Below are 23,107 nucleotides of genomic sequence, written 5' to 3'. Positions count from 1 at the left end.
ATCTCTATTATCTACTCCCTAATTATCCTCTCTGCTCCCTTCTTTGTTCAACATGGGGCACATATATGTAGCTCTCTTATGTAGATTTATGAGCAGATATCAACAACAGTTTTGGAGTTATATGAGCTGTATTGCCACACTGAGACAAAAGACAGCAAGACTATTTTACCATGTATTGTCAAGGAGCAAACGTGGGATGTTTGAGCTAAGACAGGAATGTTTTCAAGGCCCAACATATTACTCTTCAGTTGTTCATACCAATCATATGTACAGTACTTAACTTGTGTATTCTTGGAACTATACAGTGAACAGTTTTTCATTATTTAAGTTTTTGAAATCTTTCATTGAAAATAAATATGGTACTAAATAAAGAGAATGACTGATGTCAAACCAACACTTTTACAGTTCTTAATTTGAAAATAAATTTTGAATGAAATAAAACTCGAGTACACTGTAATAATACAAAAATCTACTGAAAATAAAATTTATTAAAAACAAATTAATATTGACAAATAAGCTAACTTAATGAACAGACCCTGAGATTCCCAAATATGAGCATAGGAAATGCATTAATCATACAAAGGAAAACTCCTTCAGTGACATTTATAGATTTACTAACATATTAGTGTGATCTAAAGGATCTCTTCGAGAAGCAGACAAGAAGAACTAGCTAAATTCTGAGCATGACAATATTTCAGTACTCAGTGAGAAAAGGGAACTAAATTGTTCAAGGTACATGAGTTATAGATTATTCCATTTTCATTACATTTATGGTCAGATGCCATTAACATATAATGGCTCTTTGCTGAGTAGCATGTTTTAAGTTTGCAGTTTAATTCAAGATATCAGTGAGTGTGTCCTCATCACAATTAGCAAATGTATTCAAAGTATTAACGATATACCAAGTCTGAATCCTCCTCTTGCCCATATACCCTGAGAGGACAACATAAAGGAGCTTGTTCTATTGATGCAAATGATGTGCTTGTTCTTTGGTAAATGAAGACTTTAGCCTCTAGGGCTAACCACTTAACAATTGTCACAAAGGACTAACTACACTGAAACAAAAATAGATAAAACATTTGACACATACTGAATTTTAAAGAGATGGAATATTATAGTCTGCTATTACAATCTACGTTACTTCCCACTATATTAGAATCTATCTTGAGTGGAGTGATGTGTTTATATTTTGGTTTGATATTAATATAGACAGTAATACTGTTAAGGTTTTGTATTACTATTCTATGAAGCCTACTGTCTTCTTTCATTAGCTCTTCAACCTTCTTATCTGTTGACAAAACAAGATTCTTTTCTCCTGTATAATCTGGGTCTTCTGGATACAGCTCATCCCCTGAAAAAACATTAAGTTTTGATTAAGTAATTTTATTTTTCATTGATCTAGCAATTTTTAGGACACAAGCTACTTTGATAACAGCATATGAAAATGTGCAGGAATGGAGTTCAGAGTACAATCAGCTTTAAGAAAAAACTGCCTCCAGTCTGTCCCACATTTAAAGAGATGAAATTCCATAATAGCCACTGGCGATATAACATGGCAGATTACAGATATTGCAATAAATCTTTAATCTTATGGAACGTTCACTTCAAAAGGCAGCTTTTCCAGATAACTAAAATATATTTATTTTTTCGTTATATACAAGTATATATCCAATAATCTCATGTGCACTTATTAATATGGCCCCAGTGCATCCTTTACACAATAAATTAGATATTATCAATGGACAAATAAAGGCAGAGATTAAGTGACTTTCCATATTCACATAGGAAGTTGCTGCAGACTAGACCAGATAAGATCACCCAGTTCTGTTTGAAACCCGATCTTGGTGGAAGAATCTTGTTCAGCCTTTTAAGAGCAAGTGAAATATGATGAAAATATAGAAAGGAAATACAGAGGCAGAAGAGAAACCAATTGTTTTAAGAAAATTAGAGAGATGTCCATAAAACAAAAAAACAAACGAAATAAATAAAAAAAAATGTAAGATACAATTTGTATCCTTTAAAAAAAAAAATACCACAAGAGGAAAGAAGATAAAAACTAAAATATGTAAACCATCTGGTACAACAAAAAACAAAGATATTAAAAAGATGAAGTAGCTAATAATCACACAGGGTATTGCAGTCTTTGGGACTCTTGCTTAGCGTGGAATGCAAGGATCAGATCCATTGCCCAAATTAAGGCAGTAGGATAGGGCTCTAACTCATCCTGCTGACAATATTTTGTTTGTTTTAATTTTTGTCATATCCTTCAGCTTAAAAGGTCTGATATAAATTAAAATATTAGTAACCCACACAATATCCTATATGACAGTTTTTATATCTGTTGACAATTTGATCAAATGTAGAAATTATCATGCTGACCATGGTTTGTCTAGGCTGGTACCCTGCCCAAGGCTATGTCCAAACTGCAGGATTCTGTCCTGAACCTGGAGATCTCCCAACACAAGTCTGATGCTTTGGGAGCGTTTTCATGACATCCTGGTCATCCTCATTCCATGAGAAAAAAAGGATGTCTTGGCAGAGGGGGGTTTCCTGGCATATGGCATGTGGATGGGCCAAATGTCAGGAAAGCCTCTCCCAACAGAAGTCAGCAGGAGATTCACAAACGTGTTGCACAATTTGCACGTCTTTTGCTGACAGTTCTCGACAATCTAGATACAGCCTAAGAGTGGCCAGCATCAGCTACGTTAGAGGAAGAAAACCTGCCAATAGGCAATTATGGAAGAATCTACTTTCAAGGAAACTTTTTCTGCATCCCTGGTATTCGGTTGGCCCCAAAGCCTGAAAGTTATCTTTTCCAATTCTCTTTTATGGTAACAATAGCTTGCAGTCTTGGTTAATTTACCTGGTAAAAGATTAATAGAGCCATCCACAGCAACCAAAGTAACAGGCATCCAACGTTCACATCCTTCTAAAGCACGGTCAGAAGCAAACCTATGCAGATCACAAAGTGAAGAAAAGTTGCACAGCCTACATAATTCATAGAACTGAGGTGGAGCAAACCATATTTCTTGAGATTTAAAGAGTTCAATAGCTTCGGGAGGGGTTGACCACTGTAAATGGAAGACAAGCATGAATAAGTTTTTCTTCTTGATCTTTTCTGGTGAAATTCTATCAATTACTTAAGCCTTACTGAAATTTTTACTTGTGTGAACCCTGTGATGGATAGCAACTTATTTGAACAACAACAATGAAGCACTAACAGATGATTAGAGTCATGAATATGCAGTGAACTAGATGCAAGTCACTTTTTGATGGTCTTCTGAGGTTGATGTGTTTATCCTCTGGAAGTCTAAAATCTACTAGTCCCATGCCATGTGGGTTAATCATCTAACATGCAATCACCAACCACCTCTTGTTCAAAATATGCAATATAAAAGGGAAACTATAACGTGTCACCAGGTGTCTGCAAACAGGGCTGCACAAGGGCGCAGGTTAGGAGGATGTCTGTAAGGCGGGCAACGAGTGTTGCATAGGCCTTGCCCCTCCTGGGCCCTCCCTAAGGTTTCCATGGGGCATAAGAGAAGATACAAGGCTGGCTGTGGTGTTGAAACCTCACCTGGAGACCCGATACCTCCTGCTCGTCCTGCGACGTGTGAGGAGGCCGGTCCTCCAGACAGCACAAGTAGAAGGCGGTGTCGTAGCGCCGGCGGCCACCCCGGCCAGCCGTGGGCACCGGGGTCAGCCAGTTGCCCCACTCCTGCAAGGCCCAAATGTTGGGGACACAGCGCAGGTAGCGGCAGAGCTGCAGGAAGCAGGTCGGGTCCTGCTGCACCCTTCGACGCCACTCGGCGAGCTCCGGGCCAGGCGGCAGGTGGTGCTGAGGCAGCAAGCGGGCCGGGCCAGTGGCGGCAGGCGGGCCGGGCCCCGACACCAGCAGCAGGACGCCCGCCTCTTCGAAAGTCTCCCGGATGGCGCAGATGCGGAAGGCCACGTCCCCCGGCAGCGGCGAGCCCAGGCCAGCCCGGTCGGTGGCGAAGAGCGGAGCTCGGTTTCCGCCCGCCGGCGACGGCCGCACGGAGCCCAGCCCGCAGCGGGGCAAGGCGGGCAGCAGCCCCAGCCAGTCAGCGGAGAAGTCGGCCGCCTCCAGCAGGCCTCCCGGGAAGACATGGGCGCTGGGCAGGAAGCCGCTGCGAGGGCTCCGCTGCAGCAGCAGCGTCTCGTAGTCAAAGGTACCCAGCGAGGACCGCAGCGGCCGAGCCGGCGCCCCACTCCCCCTTTTGGCCGCCAACAGCAACGTAGCCGCCTCTCGCCAGTGCCGCAGCTGTGGGTTCATACTGTCCTGGGGCACAGGAAGCGCGAGCCGGGGCTCCCGCCGCTCTTTCGTGTACCACGAACGCCGTCTCCATCGCCCCCAAGGCCTGGGGAGGAGGCGCTGCACCTGAGAGGCTTAAGCAGGCTGCTTAATGGGCCGTGAATAGGCTCGGTAACAAGGCCCTAGCGAGGAACTGTGAAATCCCAACACATGGGAATATAATCCCCAGAGAGAAACCCCATTAACCCTATTAGAAACCGGCCATGAGGAACCTGATGCTGCTAACATTTAGGCAGTCAAGTAGATTCCTTAGAGTTCAGACACTTGGGAAAACACAATGGGGCATGAGAGTCCATGTCAGTGCATTTATGGTTAGTGCTTCATTTAATTAAATGGAAAAAAAATAAATCTACAGATGTCCTGAGATTTTAAACCATACTGGTTATAGTAAGAAAACCAATGATTTAATAGAAAATCTAGTCCAATAACAAGCAGTTGTGGAAGACCTTGAGCTCTGAGTGGCCCTATTTCTTCTGAATTACTATTTGCTCCTGTACTCTATCTCCAGTAGCTGGAAGTCAGGTTTCACAGGTTTCTCCACTATGTCACAGTGAAACATAAACAATGCAGAGGAATCACACGTACCACGAAAATACAGGTATTTTGAGGGTGAAACTGCATATGTTAAGAAAAAGTGAAAAACACTTACAGGCTTGCAGAGTGGATTTAGAGTGGTGGGATGTAATTGCCCAGTTTGGAACATTGTCAATGTTAATACCATGTTGCCTACATTTAAAAAAAAAAGAAGAAGAAGAAAGAAAAGAAAAACAAGTGGGATCTTTAATGAGCAGAAATTATCTTGGGTGAGGTTTTATATTTCATCTGAAGGCGACATGCAAAATGCTACAATGGGTCAGCAACCCCTGGCATGGGTACCATGAGTGGCACGCAAGCTGATTTTTATCCGAACTCAGGGCAGGAGCTCAGCCTGGCCCTTCATCCCTCGTGCAGCCAGGAGCTTGCTCAAAGCCATGCTGCCTGTGGATTAACAAAAGACCAGCTAATGGTGTTCTTTGACATGCAGGCCACCTTTTCATCAAGCCAAGAACAGATTCTGGGGAAAAGACTTTGGGGTTAGTATGCCTGTTTGGCCAGGCGCCCACTGGTGGAGGTAGAGGAAGAGCTGAAACTGGTGTTGATGGCATGCAATTTTCCTCATATAAGCAAGTGCTCCCCCAGAGAACTGATGGTCAGGATGGGAAAGAAGTTCAGGAGAACTGGTAGTATTTTAAAGAAGCCTTTTTGAAGGCACAGGAACAAACCATCCTGATTCACAGTAAGGAAAGCAAATATGTTAGGCAACTAGCTTGGCTAACCAAGGAAATCCTTGATGAGCTTAAACTCAAAAAGCATGCTGAAACTTGGACAGATGATTAAGGAGCAGTATAAATATACTGCTGGAGAATGCGGGAGAGTAATCAGGAAGGCAAAAGCACAACTGGAACTGCAGCTAGCCAGGGATGTGAAGGGTAACAAAATGTTAACATGTTTTTACAGACGTTAACAATAAGAGGGTGATCGGGGGGAGTGTGGGGCCATTATTGGATAAGGAAGGTAGCCTGGTGCCAGATGATGTGGGAAAACCTGAAGTACTCAATGCCTTTTTTTGCCTCTGTCTTTATAGACAAGGTCAGCTCCCAGACTACTACATTGGGCAATGCAGTATGTGAAGAAGCTGGGCAGGCCTCAGTAGGGAAAGAACAGAGTAAGTTAGATGTACACAAATCCACAGGTCCAAATTTAATGCATCAAAGGGTACTGAGGGAATTGGCAAATGTCATTGCAGAGTCTTCGGCCATTATCTTTGAAAACTCATAGCCATTGGGGGAGGCCTCAGATGATTGGAAAAGGGTAAATATAAATACCCATTTTTAAAAAAGGAAAGAAAAACAATCCAAGGAACCACAGACAGGTCAGCCATACCTCAGTCCCCAGAAAAAGTCATGGAGGGGATCCTCAAAGAATCTATTCTGAAGCACTTGGAAGAGGGAAAGTGATCAAGAGTAGTTAACATGGATTCACCAAGAGCAAGTCATGCCTGACCAATCTCATTAGCTTCTATGATGAGGTAACAAGCTCTATAGACATGGAGAAGTCAATGGATGTGATATACCTTGACTTTAGCAAAGCTTTTTATGGTTTCCCATAATACTCTTCCCATAAGTTAAAGAAGTATGGATTGGATAAATGGACTGTAAGGTAGGTAGAAAGCTGGCTAGATTTCTAGCCCAGTGGGTAGTGATCAATGGCTCAATGTCTGGTTGGTGGTCAGTTTTAAGTGGAATGCTGCAGGTGCCAGTTCTAGGGCCGGTATTGTTCAACACTGTTATTAATGAGCTGGAGGAGGGGATGGATTGCACCCTCAGCAAATTTGTGGATGCACTAAGATAGGGGGACATGTAGATACATTGAAGGGTAAGGGTAGGGTCCAGAGTGACCTAGATAAACTGGAGGATTGGGACAAAAGTAATCTAATGAGGCTCAACAAGGACAAGTGCAGAATCCTGCACTTGGGACAGACGAATCCCAAGCATTGTTATGAGCTGGGGACTGACTGGTTAAATAGCAGTACAGCAGAAAAGGATCTGGGGATTACAGTAGATTAGAGGCCGGTTATGAGACAACAGTGTGCCCTTGAGGCCACGAAGGCTAATGGTATATTGCGGTGCATTAGGAGAAGCATTTCCAGCAGATGTAGGGAAGTTATTATCCCCTCTGTTCGGCACTGGTCAGGCCACATCTGGAGTATTGTGTCCAGTTCTGGGCACCCCGGTATAAAAAGGATGTGGATGCATTGAAGCAGGTCTAGCGGAGGGCACCGGAAATGATTGGAGGATGGGGCACATGACCGATGAGGAGAGGCTGAGGGACCTGGACTTATTTAGTTTTCAGAAGAGACGAGTGAGGGGTGATTTGACAGCTGCCTTCAACTTCCTGAAGATGAGCTCTAAAGAGGAAGGAGAGAGGCTGTTCTCGTAGTGCTGGATGGCAGAACAAAGAGTGATGGTCTAAAGTTACGGAGGGGGAGATGTTGGTTGGATATTAGGAAAAACTATTTCACCAGAAGAGTGGTGAAGCACTGGAAAGTGTTATATAGCAAGGCGATGGAGTATCCATCCCTAAACGTTTTTAAGTCATGGCTTGATTAAGTCCTGGCTGGGATGATTTAGTGGGGGTTGACCCTGCTTTAGGCAGGGGGCTGGACTCAGTGACTTCCTGAGTTCCCTTCCAGCCCTAAGATTCTCTGATTCTGAGTGGAGTACTATCAGGGTGAAGAAAACAATACCTCCTCGCCTTCTGCCAGTGAACTCAGTGGGCTAACTCTCTTTGGCCTTGTCTATACTTGCCCCCAACTTCAAAGGGGGCATGTTAATCAGGGCCATGGGAGGTTACTGATGAAGTGCTGCAGTGAAGTAAAGGGAGGAGTAAAGGGATTTCAAAGTAGCACTGGCACTGTAAAGTGACTGTGGCTACATGCATGCCGGCACTTGGAAGTTTAAAGCTTCAAAGTTGCTGCGGGGGGAAAATTAGCCTAATGAAGTGTTGCGTATTCACCGCAGCGCTTCATTAGTAACCTCCTGTGGCCCTGATTAATGTGCCCCCTTTGAAGTTGGAGGCAAGTGTAGACCCAGCCTTTGTCTTCCGTCTGCTTTTGTTTCATTAGCCTCATGTAGGCTGCGTCTACACTTAGAGAAAACTTTGAAATGGCCATGATAATGACCATGTCGAAGGATACTAATGAGGCATTGTAATGCATATTCAGCACCTCATTAGCATGCTGCCAGCCGCACTCAGCAGATAGGAATAAGGGGATTTCGAAGTTGGTGGGGCCTTTTTGAAAAGGACCCCCATCTGGATGAGCTGTGCAGGAGTGAAAAGTGGCAATTTTGAAGCGGCATGTTAATGGGACACTGAATATGTATTTCAGTGCCTCATTAGTATCCTTCAAAATGGCTATCAGCATGGCTATTTCAAAGTTTTGTCTAAGTGCGGACACGGCCATCTTGTAGCATTGAAGCCAAGATCTTAGCTGGATTAAAAGACTTTAGTAATAAACTTTTCTATTATTTGTGAGAACATCCTAAGTTTGTTATACAGACTTTATAATCTTATTCTTGAAGGTATAAGCCAACCACTGAGTAACCTGTATGGACTTAGAAAGAATATTTTCCCTGTGGTTCTGTTATGTTTGTTTTTGGTTCTCTCCCCCAACCCCCAATATTAAAGGGGCATTATTTTGAAATCTAGTCAGTTACAAAAAGTTTCAGATTTTATCCTGTCATAGCATTCTCCTTTCAGTTTTATGATCTTAGAATCACTTATTTTCCTTTTTAAACATGTGTTTCTTTCCCATTTTTTTTGTGAAAGACCCCCCAAAACACAGGAAACAGTGAAAGTGGACTATACCAGTGGTTGTCAAACTGTGGATTGGGACCCCAAAGTGGGTCACAACCCCTTTTTAATAGGCTTGTGTTAGACTTGCTGGAGCCAAAGCCTGAGCCCTTTGCCCATGGCTGAAGCCCAAGCCCCACCAGCCAGGGCTAAGGTATTCCACTCATTTTAGTTACACACAACTGACATTGTGGCCTCACAATGGTAGGCTAGAATAAAAAGGGCAGATAAATGAGATCCTTAAGTTGCCTGTCCTGCTAAACAAATATCTGACACTGTCCATAATTTTATGACTGTATGACCCTGAAATTAAGTCTCTATAACAGGATGTGATTTTGATCTCTTTTATTAATTTGTAGAGACGTTGCCAGGTATGGAGGAATTGAATGGGTAAGTGAATATGAGATCCCTGAGACAGGATGAGGGTATGTTCATAAGTGCTGGAACTAGGGATGCTGGCAATGCTATCGTATCCCCGGCTTGACGTGGTTTCTGTTATGTACAAGATTTATAGTATGGTTAGATGGCTCTCAGGATCTCCATTCTAAAAATTGTTCCATCGTCCATGCATTTATTTTAAAACAAGGAAGGCAGATTTGAATTTGATTCTGAGATTGACAAGAAGCCAGCAAATGTGAGAGAAAACATGGTTTTGTGTATGTGAATGAGGACACAATCACAATACAAGTTTTGCACCTTATGTTTGAATTTTCTGCAGAGCACAGAAGAGAAGGCTTTGCAGATTTTTAGCTAGTTTTTCATAGATACACTTTTTATGACAAGCAGAGCTCTTTTTTAATACCAGAAAATATAGGCATGATACATTTTGCAAGATGGCATAATCATATCACAAGCTCTTTTAAACAATTATTTCACTTCAGGAAATCTTTTAACCTCTTTTAAGGTAACTGCGTGTTTGAAATAAGAAAGTGATCTGGATTTCCCAATTTAATTTCTGGAACTGTAAGTGGTCAGGTTGGGGAGAGGAAAATGGTCACAGAAGTGGGAACGGGTGCCAGCTTATACTCGCAGTTGGGGATGCATGCCTGTTTGTGAGTCTTCCAACCTATGAATTCTCTTTTTCTGGCCTTTCTTTGCTAGTTCTTTAAATTCCTGTGCATGCTACTGGTGAAACCTAGTTTACTCTCTTCCTAGGTGAGCTTGTTGCAGTGTCTGCACTGTTTTTACTATTTGTATGCTAATATCTGTACTGTATTGTTTAGTCTATTCCCCCAAATTTGGGCTATTGCTGATCTTATACTTCATACATCTTTTACTTTTATAACAGACTTTGTATTTGTGGATAATTTCAGCACTATACCCAGCTGTACAGACTTTTTTCTTAACCCACGTGTTATACATTTTTAACACTAGCTGTAATAATTTTTTTAAATCTTTCCTCATAGAATTGTTGTGTGTGCTGACATGGGAGGTATTCTAAATCCCACAGCATGCCAATGTGCACAAAACAAGAATTTAGACTCAGTTCTGCATCAGAGGGCACAGCAACAATTCAGGGGTGAGGTGCGGCAAGCTGCAGTTGGGTCCAACAGACACAGCTGGGCCACGAGTTCACCTTGATGATAAGGTGGCAGACTGCACAGCACAGAAGGTCAGCGGTCTGATTATACTAAAACTGGGACAAAACACCAGCTTCCATATAATCAGACAAGGCACAAAGCCACCCCCTACTCCCAAATATACAAATGCAAAAACAGGACATCTGGTAGTCCTGTCCCCTTTATTTGTATTCCCTTATCAATTATTAGCGTTCTAGGTAGCGGGAAAATGAGAGAAATCCCTATTTTTTATTGTGACTGGAAAATGTTTGATTTTGAAATCAGAGTTCAGATGACATTCTTTGTCTTTTGTACTCTGATTAAAGTTACCAATTTTTCTTTTGATAGTAAATCTTATTAGAGAATATGCTTCATCTTAAGAGCTGGTTTTAAATGGTGAAATATTAATAATAAGTGAGGTCTTCCTAGACTTAATGTGCAGTGAGTGTAGATTCTGCTGATCAAAGATTCAGATTCAATTATGCTATATCATTCCAGTGTAAAAGCATCTTAAGCAGTGAGGACTCATGTATAGATAATGAACAACATCATTTCTAAATCTCCAATATACATGCCATCGTATTTCTTATAGGCAGCTGTCTTGTTCTGGCAAAAATTCAACATCAGTTTCTGGAACAGGTGGTCATTATTTCATAAAGCATTCCCTGGGGGAATCCTGATAATGGAAAACAGTGTGGATCATATTCTCATCTATAAACTATGGTTTTAACTTGCTCCACCAGCAATAATCTCTTTTTAACTCAGTACAATCTAAAGACCAAATCTTCCTAGTGTTACTCAAATAAGTAACTCCATTGAAAACATTGGGTCCAGTCCATCAGTATAATACAGCCCTATATGCTGGTCCCACTGATGCAAAGAAGTCATAAACTTGGCAAATTCAACCCTTAGAAATTTTCCAAGTATAAGTTATGTCCTTGTGATAATTATAGAGCTGGAGAAACAACTCTGCACAATACTGCTTGCAGTCAGTCCCCTGCACAAGTGGTATGAAGGGATCATTGTCAGAGAAAAGTGCATGGCACTGCCCATGTCTATTCCCAGTCACAGCAACGGTCCTTTGGTGTCACAGCTAGCCAGTTAGGGGACATTAAGGCCACTCTAACTTACCCCAGGGACCAAGCTGACTCCGGACAGTCCCACAATAGAAGAAGCATAAAGCCATGTTCACTTTACTCCCAAGATCCTATTCTGATTGAATCCCAAGCTTAGCTGAAGATGAGAACCAATGGCTTCAGTGGGACTGCTTATTTGAGTCTGGCAAACACAATTTGGGCTTAAATGTGGCATTTTTGTTAACTACTTTGTTCAGAAAGTAGACAGACACTTCACTATACCAAACTAACTTTAATGAAATGTGGCCTCTTGTTCATGTAACTCAGCCAAGTAAATCATGTCAAAAGCAAATATTTTTCACAAATATATTGCAATAATTAAATGTATTTGTAATTTATACAAAAATACTTAAATCTTCATTTGCATAAGAAGTTGTGATAATTAAGCACAACTGTTCTGCAGTTCAGGTCCTGTCATGAATGAAGTAGATGGCATAAACTGGAATTTATGAAACCATACATTACAGATTAAGTAGATCCAGATCACACAATATTCTCAACTGCTTTTGGAAATTTAATTTTAAATTTCTCAAGCCAGAGAGAGTCCAGCATTTCTAGCAGATTACCCAGTCTCAGAGATCTCACTGTCTTAAAGTTTTTCCTGTTATTTAACCTATTTTTCCTTTTTCAAATTTCATCACAATAAGTCCTTGATATAAAAAAGTCTTCAGTTTGGTGTCTATTATCAACCCCTCTCTTCTCACATAAATCAGACAGAACTTTATCCCTCTTGGTTTTGTGCATCTGACAAGATCAGAGCATGAGATGTTATGAATTTTCTGTAATTTACTAAAAAACATAGTAAAGGCTATGATTTAGTCACAGAGTTCACAAAAGACATGGAATCCATTACTTCCAGAGATCTCTGTGACTTAAGCCTCAACAGCAGGGAGCTACAGGGTCCCAATGCCTACCACAGTGAAAGGGAACTGTGAGGTACCCAATCACCTGAGACAGTGGGGACCTGAAGCCCCTAAGCCATTGCAAGCATCGAGGGAATCCCCACCACTATGAGGGCGGGGGCATCCCTACATCCTACTTACCTACAGGTTGAATTGTGCTAGCACTCTCTTGTCCAGCAACATCTGTGGTCTGGCATGATTTTAGTTAGCTGGATGTTCATTTATCATGGGTGTGGCCAAGTTTCCCATGGTCCCATAAAGTTTATTTACAGCCATCTGTACTGGCTTTCAGTGTTCTGTGCTGTTATTTAGCTCTAAATGTCTTCTAAGAGCCCAGTAAGCAGTGGAATTGTTGCTAATGTTGCTGGACAAGATTGATCCCCTGTGGTTTGGCAAATTCTCTCATTCAGCACCCGTCAGGTCCAGAGGGTTCTGGGCTAGAGAGTTTCAACCTGTACTGGGGTTGAGTAGGGGGATGCTTATAGCCCCCAGTCACCAGGAAGGGACCAGAGGCCTCCCACAGCTCTCCATTGCTGTGGTAGCAGGGGGATCCCAAAAGCTCCAATGGGTGTTACAGGGACTCTGCAGCTCTGAGCACTAGGTGGAGGGGGACCCTGGAGCTTCACCCCCGAACTCCCAGCTGCCACCATCCTTTCCATTTTATCATCAATATTTTTAGTAAAAATGAGTGACAGGTCACACAGACTTTTGTGACTTTTTTGTTGCCTGTGACCTGTCTGCAACTTTTACTAGAAAAATCTTAGCCTTAAACTTAGTTACTACAGCTAGCAATCATCACTAGAGATCAACTTTTCTTCATCAGACAATGCTGGTTCCTTGCAACTGAAAACTTTTTCAGAAAAAGGTCAATTCCAATTAATTTCTCCTTTCAAAAATGTTTGCAAATAATTAAAACATTCTGAATTGTCAGAACTCTTCAATTTGACATTTTTGAAATGGAAAATTTTGGTGTCATTAGAAACTTTTTAAACTTAAGCCTCAACAGCAGGGAGCTACAGGGTCCCAATGGCTACCACAGTGAAAGGAAACTGTGAAGTAAGTAAAAGTTGAAACAATATTTTTAAATAATTAAACCATAGTATTTCAATTAATGACTTTTTTGGACTTTTGGTTCATGTAAATTTTAGCAATTTTTTAAACTTCATCCTAATCCATAACTAGAAAAAATGCTGAAATCTTGAAAATGATCACCATTTTCCATACAGCTCTAGCACCAGCTTACTTAATCAGAATTATGCATAAACATTACATTAACGAAGAGATCTTCTACTTCAGACTGTGATGCTGTACAATCTTGTAACCTAAATAAGATCATTTGAGATCAGTAACTGGATAGCAAGCCTCAAAAAAATAGATGGCACCCACCCCTCTAGTGATTAATAAAATAATCTGTTTTTAGGAGATGCAGTATGTCGAAGCCATATCACATAGTATTGCCTAATTCCTAGCTGCTGGGGACCTTCCCAAGGTATCTCTGCTAATATTTGCCTCATATTTACTGCTCATGTTCCAGTTCCACAGTGTGTAATGGATAAACTGCTTGCTGCTTTCAAGATCAGTGATGCAAATAACCTCAGCTGTCTGGTTAACTATTTCATTGCTGATAATTTTAGCAGAAAAGTGCATATGTTACAATCCATAACTGCCTCCATTATAGATGGCAACAGATCAAACTGCCTCTGTATATCTGCTGCCACCCAGCCAACTTCTCATATGCGGTAATGCATGTTCAATACAAAATTGTGCAGCACATCTGGAGGCAGCATAAAATTACACCAGGTGAAACATCACAACAATTCAGTTCTGATTGGGAATCTTCCCTCTGATTATGGCTCAGGAATGTAGAATCTATATCATCAGTTTATTTCAAGTTCAATTATTGCCTATCAGACTGATGAAGAATACTCGGCCCTCTTGGCTAAGATCATATTTAGTTCGTGGCAAAGAAGAGATTGAGGCTGTGTCTACAGTTACGTTGAAGGTTGATGGCAGTTATACAATTTTTGGTATGCCAGTTGCGTACCAAAATCAACTTTGCAGCTGTCGACTTCTGTGCCTGTCTTCATGGCTGAAGGTCGATGAGAATCCTCCGCCCATCGACGTTCCTTACTACCATGCAGGAGGAGTTCTGGGGTCGATGTTGACCCTGGAATGTGCCGTTTCACACGTGCATGAAACAAGACCCTGGAAGATTGACCTGGAGCAGTCGCTCTTTTCTGGTAAATGTAGATGTAGTGTAAGGGATATAGAAAAGACTGTACAACTGGCGCTCTGTCTTTTTTAGCACTGGATCATTAACTCACCCACCCTCTTCATCTTATATGCCAGCTCTTGCTTTTTCCTGCTACACCCCTTTCTACTCCATTGGTGTGCAAGTTATATTACTGTTGCACACTCACTACATGTACACTACAAACCAGATTTGGAATTAACACCTCCTTTTCATCACCACTTAATTTGTCTCAAAAACTTCTAAATTACTTTCATACAATTACAGTAGAGCCTTTGAGGTGTACGTAACAAATGCTTTGCTGTATACCAGGGTGGGGAAACATTTTTGGGCTAGGGACACTGATCTGTAGACAAATCAGTCGGGGGGGCACACAAGTAAGAAGCCAAAAACAAAGATAGCAACAAGAAACCCTTACTGATGTAGTCCCTGACTGGGAGGGGTAGTGGGGGGTGGGAGGGGCTTTGGGGTTTGGGTCGAATAGGGAAGGGAGGGTGCAGGAGCAGGCTGGGGGTGGGCGATCTAGGCAGAAGTGGGGTGCAGCAAATGGGCTGAGAGTGTGGGTTCTGGGTGAGAGGGTGTGGAGGGTTTGGGGTATGGGGCCTGGGAGGGAGGGGGCAGGAGCAGTGTGGGGTGAAGTGTTTAGGTGGGAGGGGGTGCAGGAAGGGTGTAGGAGAGGAGGTCTGGAAGAGAGAGAAGCACAGGAGTGATTGAGAGGTGTGATGGGGTATGGGCGATGTGGGGTGCACTTACCTGCTCACTCCAAGATGCACATGGCTCTGTGCCCCCTCCTTGGCCAGAATTCCAGCCAATCAGAGCAGCATTATGAAGCTTCCAGGCAGTGCTGCAAAGACCACTGCCACTCTCCCTCACCTTCCCCCAGCTGGGCGAACAGCAGCAAGCGGCACTGGAGTCTGGAGCCACTTCCTGCCCCCTAGCCAAGCCCGTGGTCTGGATCAAGCCCCAGCTTGCCTGATCCAGCCCATGAAGCTTGGGGCACCACACCCATCATTCCCCATGGGAGGGTGAGGGAACCCCCAAGCCTCATGGTCCAGAGTCAGACAAGCAGCAGTCTGGATCTGAACTGAGGGCTGGGGGATCCCCAGGCCTGCTTATAACTGTGCTGTGTAACTGCACTGGCCTACCCCACTAATATAGTTTTTGCTTATGTTGAGCGCCAAAAGAAGTTTTTCTGTCAACATAGTTATACTTCTTCCCTAAATGAAAGTAGCTATGCGTTCTGAAGCACTTTTCTGTCAGCATAGCTATCCACGTGGGCTTCTTGCTAGGTAGTATGTGTTTTTTCCACATTTCTGACGGACATAGCTATGCCCACAAAAGTTTGTAGGTGAGACCTAGCCTAGTTCTGAGTTTGCTCGGCATTGTTCTGCTATGTTACAGGAGATCTTTCCATACTTTGTATTCTAAGTTTAGTGTACAGCTGCGATTTTTGTAGTGCTAGCTCTAGCTGTATTTATGTTTTCCTTAATTTAATTATTTTGCATTTAATAAGTGGTTTTCATAATGTCTGCTTAATCTGATCATTAGCTTTATGTATAAAAACTCTTCACTACCTTTGCGTCTACACTAGCAAGTACATTGGGAAAATCCGGCCCTGTTTTGAAAGAGCCTGCAGAGCATCTACACACAACATGTAAGGGAAATCGAAAGAATGGAGTGCTGCTTTCGAAAACACTCCACCAGTCCCCTAAGAGGAAAAGCGCCCTCTTTTGAAAGAATCATTCTAAAGAAAACGTGTGTAGATGCTCCACAGGCTGCAGAGGAGTCATCCATGGTGCTGACCAGCTGGGGCGTGGAGACGCCCTGGTCAGCAGCAGCGGGGCTCTATGATCTCTGCGTCCTGCTACCTTTAAAGTTGCACAGACCCAGAAACCCTATGGCAGGAAGCTGAGAGCATGCTGGCAGCAAAGACACAGGCTCAGCTGCTGCACGCCCTCATGGCCACCCCTGTACTGTGACAGCCAAGAATGGCCTGCAGCCAGCCACCACAGGAGCCCCAGGGCCCCCCCCGTCACAGCCCTCACACAGCATTCAGGAACCTGGCCAGCCATTAAAAAAAAGGACGCCCTCCTGGACCAAGCCAGAGCTCAGGGACCTCCTCGGCCTGTGGAAGGCTGGGTGGCAAGTGGCAGAAAGCAGCTGCCTTTGCCCGCCTTGAAACTGGACTGGCCACCCAGAGACACCCTGCCTGCACACAGGAGCAAGTGTGGACCACAGTAAAGGAGCTCTGGCAGGGCCATGCCTGGACCTGGGAAGAAGCCAGTCGGTCAGGGGTAGGTCCTGCAACCTGCCCCAACTACCGGGAGCTCCTGGGCCCTGGGACACCTCACCACCACCTGCAGTCCTGGACACTGCAGAGAACAAGCCGCACCTCAAGGCAGCCCCACGCCATTGGGCACTGAGCCAGAGCCACACTCTGAGGACTCCAGTGATGGAGAGCTGGTCATCGATCCGCTGTTGCAGTCATTGAGCCGGATAACGGCCAGCAGGGCATTGCCAGACATCAGCAAGGGACCTTCTGGGGCACACACCCTGGCTTGTGGGGTGAGGGCACCACAGCTGCCTGTGGGCCACCCATATGCCCAGTGGACCTGGGCCGGACGCATCCCAGCTGGCTGTCTGCTGTAACAGCTGCCCACAACACTTAACACCCACCCCCATGGACAGTGCTGCGAGCCACACGTGTGGGGAAGGGGTGTTTGGGGCTGGACTATTGCTGGGGCCTACCGCACATGGGTGGAGACCCTCTCAGTGCTCACAATACCCCCAGTCAACCTGCTGTTGGACAGAGGTGGCGATCTGGTGTCCACAGGGCATTGGGGGGTGCAGCTGCACCACAAGAGGGCTGGGAGAGCTCTGACCCACCTGTGGTCCCAGAAAGCTCACTGGAGGCAGAAGAGAGCGCCCAGTCGCCCTCACACCCGCACCACAATGGGCCTGTGGAAGGAGGACATGGCGCAGTTTGTTCATGATGACACTATCTGTCACCAGGTGCAGGTGGCCGAGTGGGGCCTCTGCCTGGAGGAGGTGACTGGGCTGGCGGAGAGTGCCCTGGGAGGACCTCAGGGACCTAATCACAGTCCTGCAAGAGTACTTGGCCCACCTGTTTCACCCCTACTATCCCCCCGCCATCCTCACATCTACCCCCATCCCCTCTCCCAGCTGCTCCTCACCACCCCGGCTGAGTCCAACCCCACCAAAGCCCTCCCATGGCTGTTCCTCCTTGTGCTTCCCACCTCATCCCAGCCCTGCTGGGGACTCCGAACCAGGGTGGGAGGGGCTAACAGGGCTTGCGGCTGTCCATTCCTGCCCTGGACTAGTGCCCCTCTCCCCCTCAGGTTGAGCTCTCCCCCAGGGTTAAGCTGCCCCCCTCCCTTCTCTAGTTCGAGTTCCCCCCCAGGTTGAACTTCTCCCTCTTCCCCAGCCCCATGATGTATATAGTTGTTTTCCACCATCCTGTGTTGATGGTGAGGGGTCGGTGTGTGGAGGGGACGGTGTGGGGGTGGATAACCAGGGGGGCATGCCTGGGGTGACTGTGGGTAGGAGTCACAGGGGCCCATGAGCAAAGCTCTCACAGAGCGCCTCCCTAATGCAGACCCCAGCTTGGTGGGCCTGGAAACTCAGGGAAGCAGCCAGCTCTTTGTAGCTGGAGCCAGCTCAGCCTCCCAGTCATGGACAAATGTCTTGCCCTCACCCTTCGCGATATTGTGGAGGTGCAGCAACTGCCCGCCACCTGGGGGACAGTCTGCGGCCCGACCTCCAGGTGTGTGAGGGGGCATCTGAACTGGCCCTTCGGGCTCCCAAAGACTTGCTCAACCATGTTGTTGGCCTGGTTCATCCAGGTGTTAAAAGGCTCCAGGGGAGGGTCAGGGTGGCCAGTATAAGGCTGCAATAGCCAGGACTGCAGGGGGTAGGCAGCATCCGCCACCATGCAGAGAGGCATGGTGGCATCCCTGACTGGGAGATTCCATTGGGAGATGTACGGACTGGTAGGAGCCAGAGTTCCGGAACACATGGGTGTCGTCTGTCTGGCCCATCCAGCCCATGTAGATATCCATGAACTGGTCCTTCGAGTCCACCAGCGCCTGGAGCCCTACCGAATGGTCGCCTTTGTGGTTTATATAGCAACCAGCATTGTGTTCGAGGGTGCGGATGGGGATATGGGTCCCATCCAGGGTGCCAAAGGAGCTCAGGTATCTGACTGGAGCAAATCCTGCAACAGCCACCTCCAGATACCCCATGCGGATGATCCTGTGGAGCAGCATGGCATTGGTGGTGTGGATGACCTGCATAGGAGGAAGAGCATGTGCTCTCGTGAGGGTGTGATGGGGTGTGCCCATCCCCCGCCCGTCCCCCCATTCCTCCTCTCAAGTCCTTCCCCCATGCCCCCTACTGCCAAGGATCCCCTGGCCCAGGAGCTCCTCCACCCTCCCTGTGGCAGATGTGTGACCTGGGCATGCATTACCTCCATGAGGATAGCCCTGATGGTGGCCTTGCCCACCCCAAACTGATGCCCCACAGACTGGTAGCTGTCCCGGGTGGCCAGCTTCCACATGGCAACAGTGACCCACTTCTCGAGGAGGAGGGTGGGCCACATAAGGGTGTCCTGATCTCTGAGGGTGGGGGCAAGCCAATGGCGAGCTCCATGAAGGTCTGCTTGTTCATCCTGAAATTCTGGAGCCATCTGGCATTGTCCCACTCCCCCATCACCAGCTGCTTCCACAAGTTTGAGCTGCTGGGACAGCTCCAGAGTCACCATGGCACTGGGGGGAGGGTGAGCACCAGAGGATCTGGTGGGGGTGGTTTGCCCCCAGTAGGAGATGGAGGGCATCACAGCAGGCCTTTGTGCATGCAGGGTGGGGGTGTTTGGGAGGGGCCCTTTAAAGGAGCCTCTGCTGTGGCTCCAACTGGGCTTGTCAGCCATGCAACTCCATCTGTGGCATTTCCTGCTCCATTCTTTCAAAAGAGCGCCTGTAGCTGTGTGGATGCTCTCTTTTGAAAAAGCGTAGCAGTCTTATGAAAGAGCAGATCCAAGGCTCAATCTGCCTTTCATGAGTAGATGCGTGCTTTCAGAAGACAATCTTCCAGGGGCTATCTTCCAGAAGCTCATCTTTCAAAAGAGTGCCATAGTGTAGACAGCTTATGTGTTTCTTTACCACATCATTGACAGAATATTTCATTATCATGCATTGACATATATCCCCTCAACAAATACGTCACAGATGAAAACCTACGGAACTCAGAGCTGTCACACCAGAAATGGTTTTGGCAGGCAAAGGTGATATAACTTTGATGATCAGATCATTACATTTAATATTAAACACAAGTCAGGCAAGACACCGTTTTTACAGTCTTGAGGAACCATCAGCAACAGACAGAAAAATCCATTTGAAATAAATTCTTTCAAAGAAACTCAGCACAGTGACAAGTATTTACCTTACCTTCTCACAGGTGTAATGTGCAGGAGTGCTGGTAAGATACCTAACATGTGCCTAATTTTAAGATCTGCTTTAATCAGCTGCAATATAATTTAGTACACATACCATATGAATAGCTTCCATATAGGTAAAGTGAGAGGTGTAAGAAAAGACTTGGAACAGAATCTGTTTTCACAATTTACTATGCATTTATTCTGAATCTTAAATTTTTGTTTGAGTAAAATAGTGTGAAATATCTACAAATAAATCTGGCTTTTATTTGTGTTGTGTGAACTAACTGAATCCAGTCTAAGAGCTTTTAAACTTGCAATTTTTAGAATTATTGGAATACCCACTGCACTCCCCTAATTTTTAAGATAATTTAAAAGGAGTGCACTTATGTGTGTTTTGTTTGTTTTATTGTTTTGCTTCTGATTTGAACCGCTTACATTGCAGAGGGTTTTAGCCACAACTAAATTTCAGAGCCAAATTGCAAACTATGTTAAGTATAATACAAACGTAACTGAGGTACCTCCGTATATTTTGCTCAGTGCTGATTTGTGCCCACCCCCAAAAAGGCTCCTTCAGCAAGTCAAGCAAACTTATCCAGCTGATAGAGCTAAAAATAGGGACATAAACTCTCTGGGCCTATTTCTCCTTTAATTTATGCCAGTTTTACTCTCCTGTCACTTCACTGACCTCAATGGATTCACTTCTGATTTACAGTATTGCAAGACAAGGATCAGACCCTTTACATCCGATAGTATAGTCCTTGATTTGAGGAAGAGGCAAGAGCCGAGATATATACAATTCATAAATGCAAAATTAAGGCTGCTGATAAACTATATTTTAACACATCCTCTTCCCTAATTGAATATTTTAAACTGAAAATGCAAATTGTCAAATAATGCAGCCTCCACCCCCCAAAAATGAAAACAAATTAGAAAAAGGCAAGAACAACCAAAGCCTTAATTCACATAGAACTGAACCAAGCCAAATGCACTAAGAACAGTCCACATTATTTTTTGTCAATCTGTCATTGCCCCATTTATTTTCTCAATGAAACATACCTACATTTTACAAGATATTTAACAGAGTCATGTGTATGTCTATATAATATACGAGATAGTTTAATCTAACTCAAAGTAATAAATGGATTCAGACAATGTTCTTATATCAGTGTTGCATTTTATATGCCACATCTTGGACTGGAGAACGATACAAATCCTGTTTTTGGATATCTAGGGTTCAGTACTGGCATAATTCCAAGACTCCTTGAGAAGATTTTTTTATTTGTTCCATAGATTATATACTGAATCCGTGCCCAATCTTTTGATCGAGCAGAATAAAAAAATAGCTTGAGAATTCAGCAATTTCATTCCTCTCTTTTCAGAAAGCTGCCAAATATATTTTGAACTATCCTTTAACTTTGGTCAAATGTGGACTGATTACCAAGTGATTTATCAAAAGTAACACATTCTGAAATGCAGCATTTTAAGGTTTTAAATTGCAATCACTTTCCTTATAGAGTTAATTTGTATTTTTCCTTTTAGTACTGTCAGAGGAAATACTTTATCTTCACGTTTATAATGATATAAAAACATAAGCTTCTATGACAGCCAAGTATGATGGCTGTCAAGAATTATAAAATTAAATACATACTGTATTTGCCAACATAGCCTGTTTACTCCCAACCTGCACAGAAGAAGGAGCTGTCTGTAAGATGCCTTGTTATTCAAGTACGTTAGATATAACAAACCATTTCTTCACTAAACTGTCTTTACTGTATGCTTACAACAGCAAATGACTGCTCACATGTAGACCTAATATTCTGACCAGACTCAGCCTGCATTAAAAGACTAACATAATCATATTGAGTGAATGCATTTAGACAACTATAATCCAGTGGTCTTTCTTAAAGACTTTTTATATAATGAAAATCTGTGAAGAATTAATACGTTGAGCTGGAGCTTCACACCCATTTAAACATTTCTGTATAAATAATCATTCCTCAGTATAATTTGTTTTTAAGCTGTAATCAGTTTTTCAGGTTATAAATAATGGGAACTTGTGTTCTATTTTTAAATCCAGAAGTTCCTCTGACATAATGCAATTTGTCCAATATTTTTACTTTGAATAATAATTTCATTCATATTAGAAAATATTTTACATAGTTCTATGATTTAATGTTGAGACTTTAATCTTACCTCATATTTATGATGTCATGAGGTTCAAACTGTCATTTTCTAACATGAGCATAACCAATTAGTTACAGTCCAGTGTTCAGGTAGTTTATGATTGAGGTCCAGATCCTGCAGACATTCTCCATGCATAAAGTTAGGTCTGTGTGTGTGATCCCACAATTAATCCTGTCAAGTTTAAACAACAACATTTTACAGGAACAGGTGAAATACCACTGTTAGTATGAGAGGCGAGGAGTGCCACATGTTGTGGTCCTTTAACAGACCAAACCTTCTATTGTAGTCATTGGGACCTTTGCTTGATTCAAGCCCCAGAATTTAGGACCCAGACATTAGGGATGGAAAACATTTATTATATCACCTAGACACAGACTCATGTGGTATATAAAATCCCAACTTCCATTAAAAAAAATCCATGAAACTAGAGTGGACAAAAAGTGTTAATACTGCAGGAAACAATACTGCACTGGTGCAGTCACTAGGGCCCAGATCCACAAAGGTATTTAGGATCCTAATTTTGGAGCCTAAATACCTTTGTGGATCTCTACTCTAGTCCTCAACCATGTCAGTGCAGCACTGTCTTCTGTAGTACATAATATGCTGGTACTTTGTCCACTCCTGTTTTATATGTCTGAAACAATGGGCTTTCTATTACAGAAGGTCCACTAAACTTAGAATTTAAAGTTCTTTCCTGTACTCAGAAGGTACTTGTTTTTTAATTCAGTCAGAATGTAGAGTTACGGTGTTTGTATCTGAGAGTTTGGGGCAACAGATGATTTAGAATGAAAAAGAATCATTTCTTTTATTGAGCTAACTGAGCTATTAAATCTCAGACTTCTTTTAGGGATTTTGTTTTCATTTAATTTACTGCTGCAAGTGAACCAGTTAGTTAATA

General features: G+C 43.8%; 1 protein-coding gene across 1 annotated transcript; it reads right to left on the bottom strand.

Annotated features, from left to right (window-relative positions):
• Window positions 1–470: 470 nt before the first annotated feature.
• On the bottom strand, window positions 471–4,656 carry NUDT19 (nudix hydrolase 19). The gene is made up of 3 exons (XM_075008615.1): window positions 3,578–4,656; window positions 2,864–3,071; window positions 471–1,351 (listed from the first exon to the last, which is right to left on the bottom strand). The coding sequence occupies exons 1-3, from the start codon at window positions 4,292–4,294 to the stop codon at window positions 1,113–1,115; spliced, it is 1,164 nt and encodes a 387-aa protein (XP_074864716.1). The 5' UTR covers window positions 4,295–4,656; the 3' UTR covers window positions 471–1,112.
• Window positions 4,657–23,107: the final 18,451 nt, after the last annotated feature.

Source organism: Carettochelys insculpta, chromosome 14, assembly GCF_033958435.1.
Source record: "Carettochelys insculpta isolate YL-2023 chromosome 14, ASM3395843v1, whole genome shotgun sequence".
NCBI classification, from domain to species: Eukaryota; Metazoa; Chordata; order Testudines; family Carettochelyidae; genus Carettochelys; species Carettochelys insculpta.
Note: the sequence above shows the minus strand (reverse complement) of the source record. Positions and strands in the feature narration are given on the sequence as shown.

Excerpts from the sequence above, each read along its gene's own strand:
- NUDT19 (XM_075008615.1), bottom strand. The coding sequence starts at position 4,294 with ATGAACCCACAGCTGCGGCACTGGCGAGAGGCGGCTACGTTGCTGTTG. Across the intron at positions 3,072-3,577 it reads AGGAGGTATCGGGTCTCCAG|TGGTCAACCCCTCCCGAAGC; the intron begins GTGAGGTTTCAA and ends TTCCATTTACAG. Across the intron at positions 1,352-2,863 it reads CTCTATTAATCTTTTACCAG|GGGATGAGCTGTATCCAGAA; the intron begins GTAAATTAACCA and ends ATGTTTTTTCAG.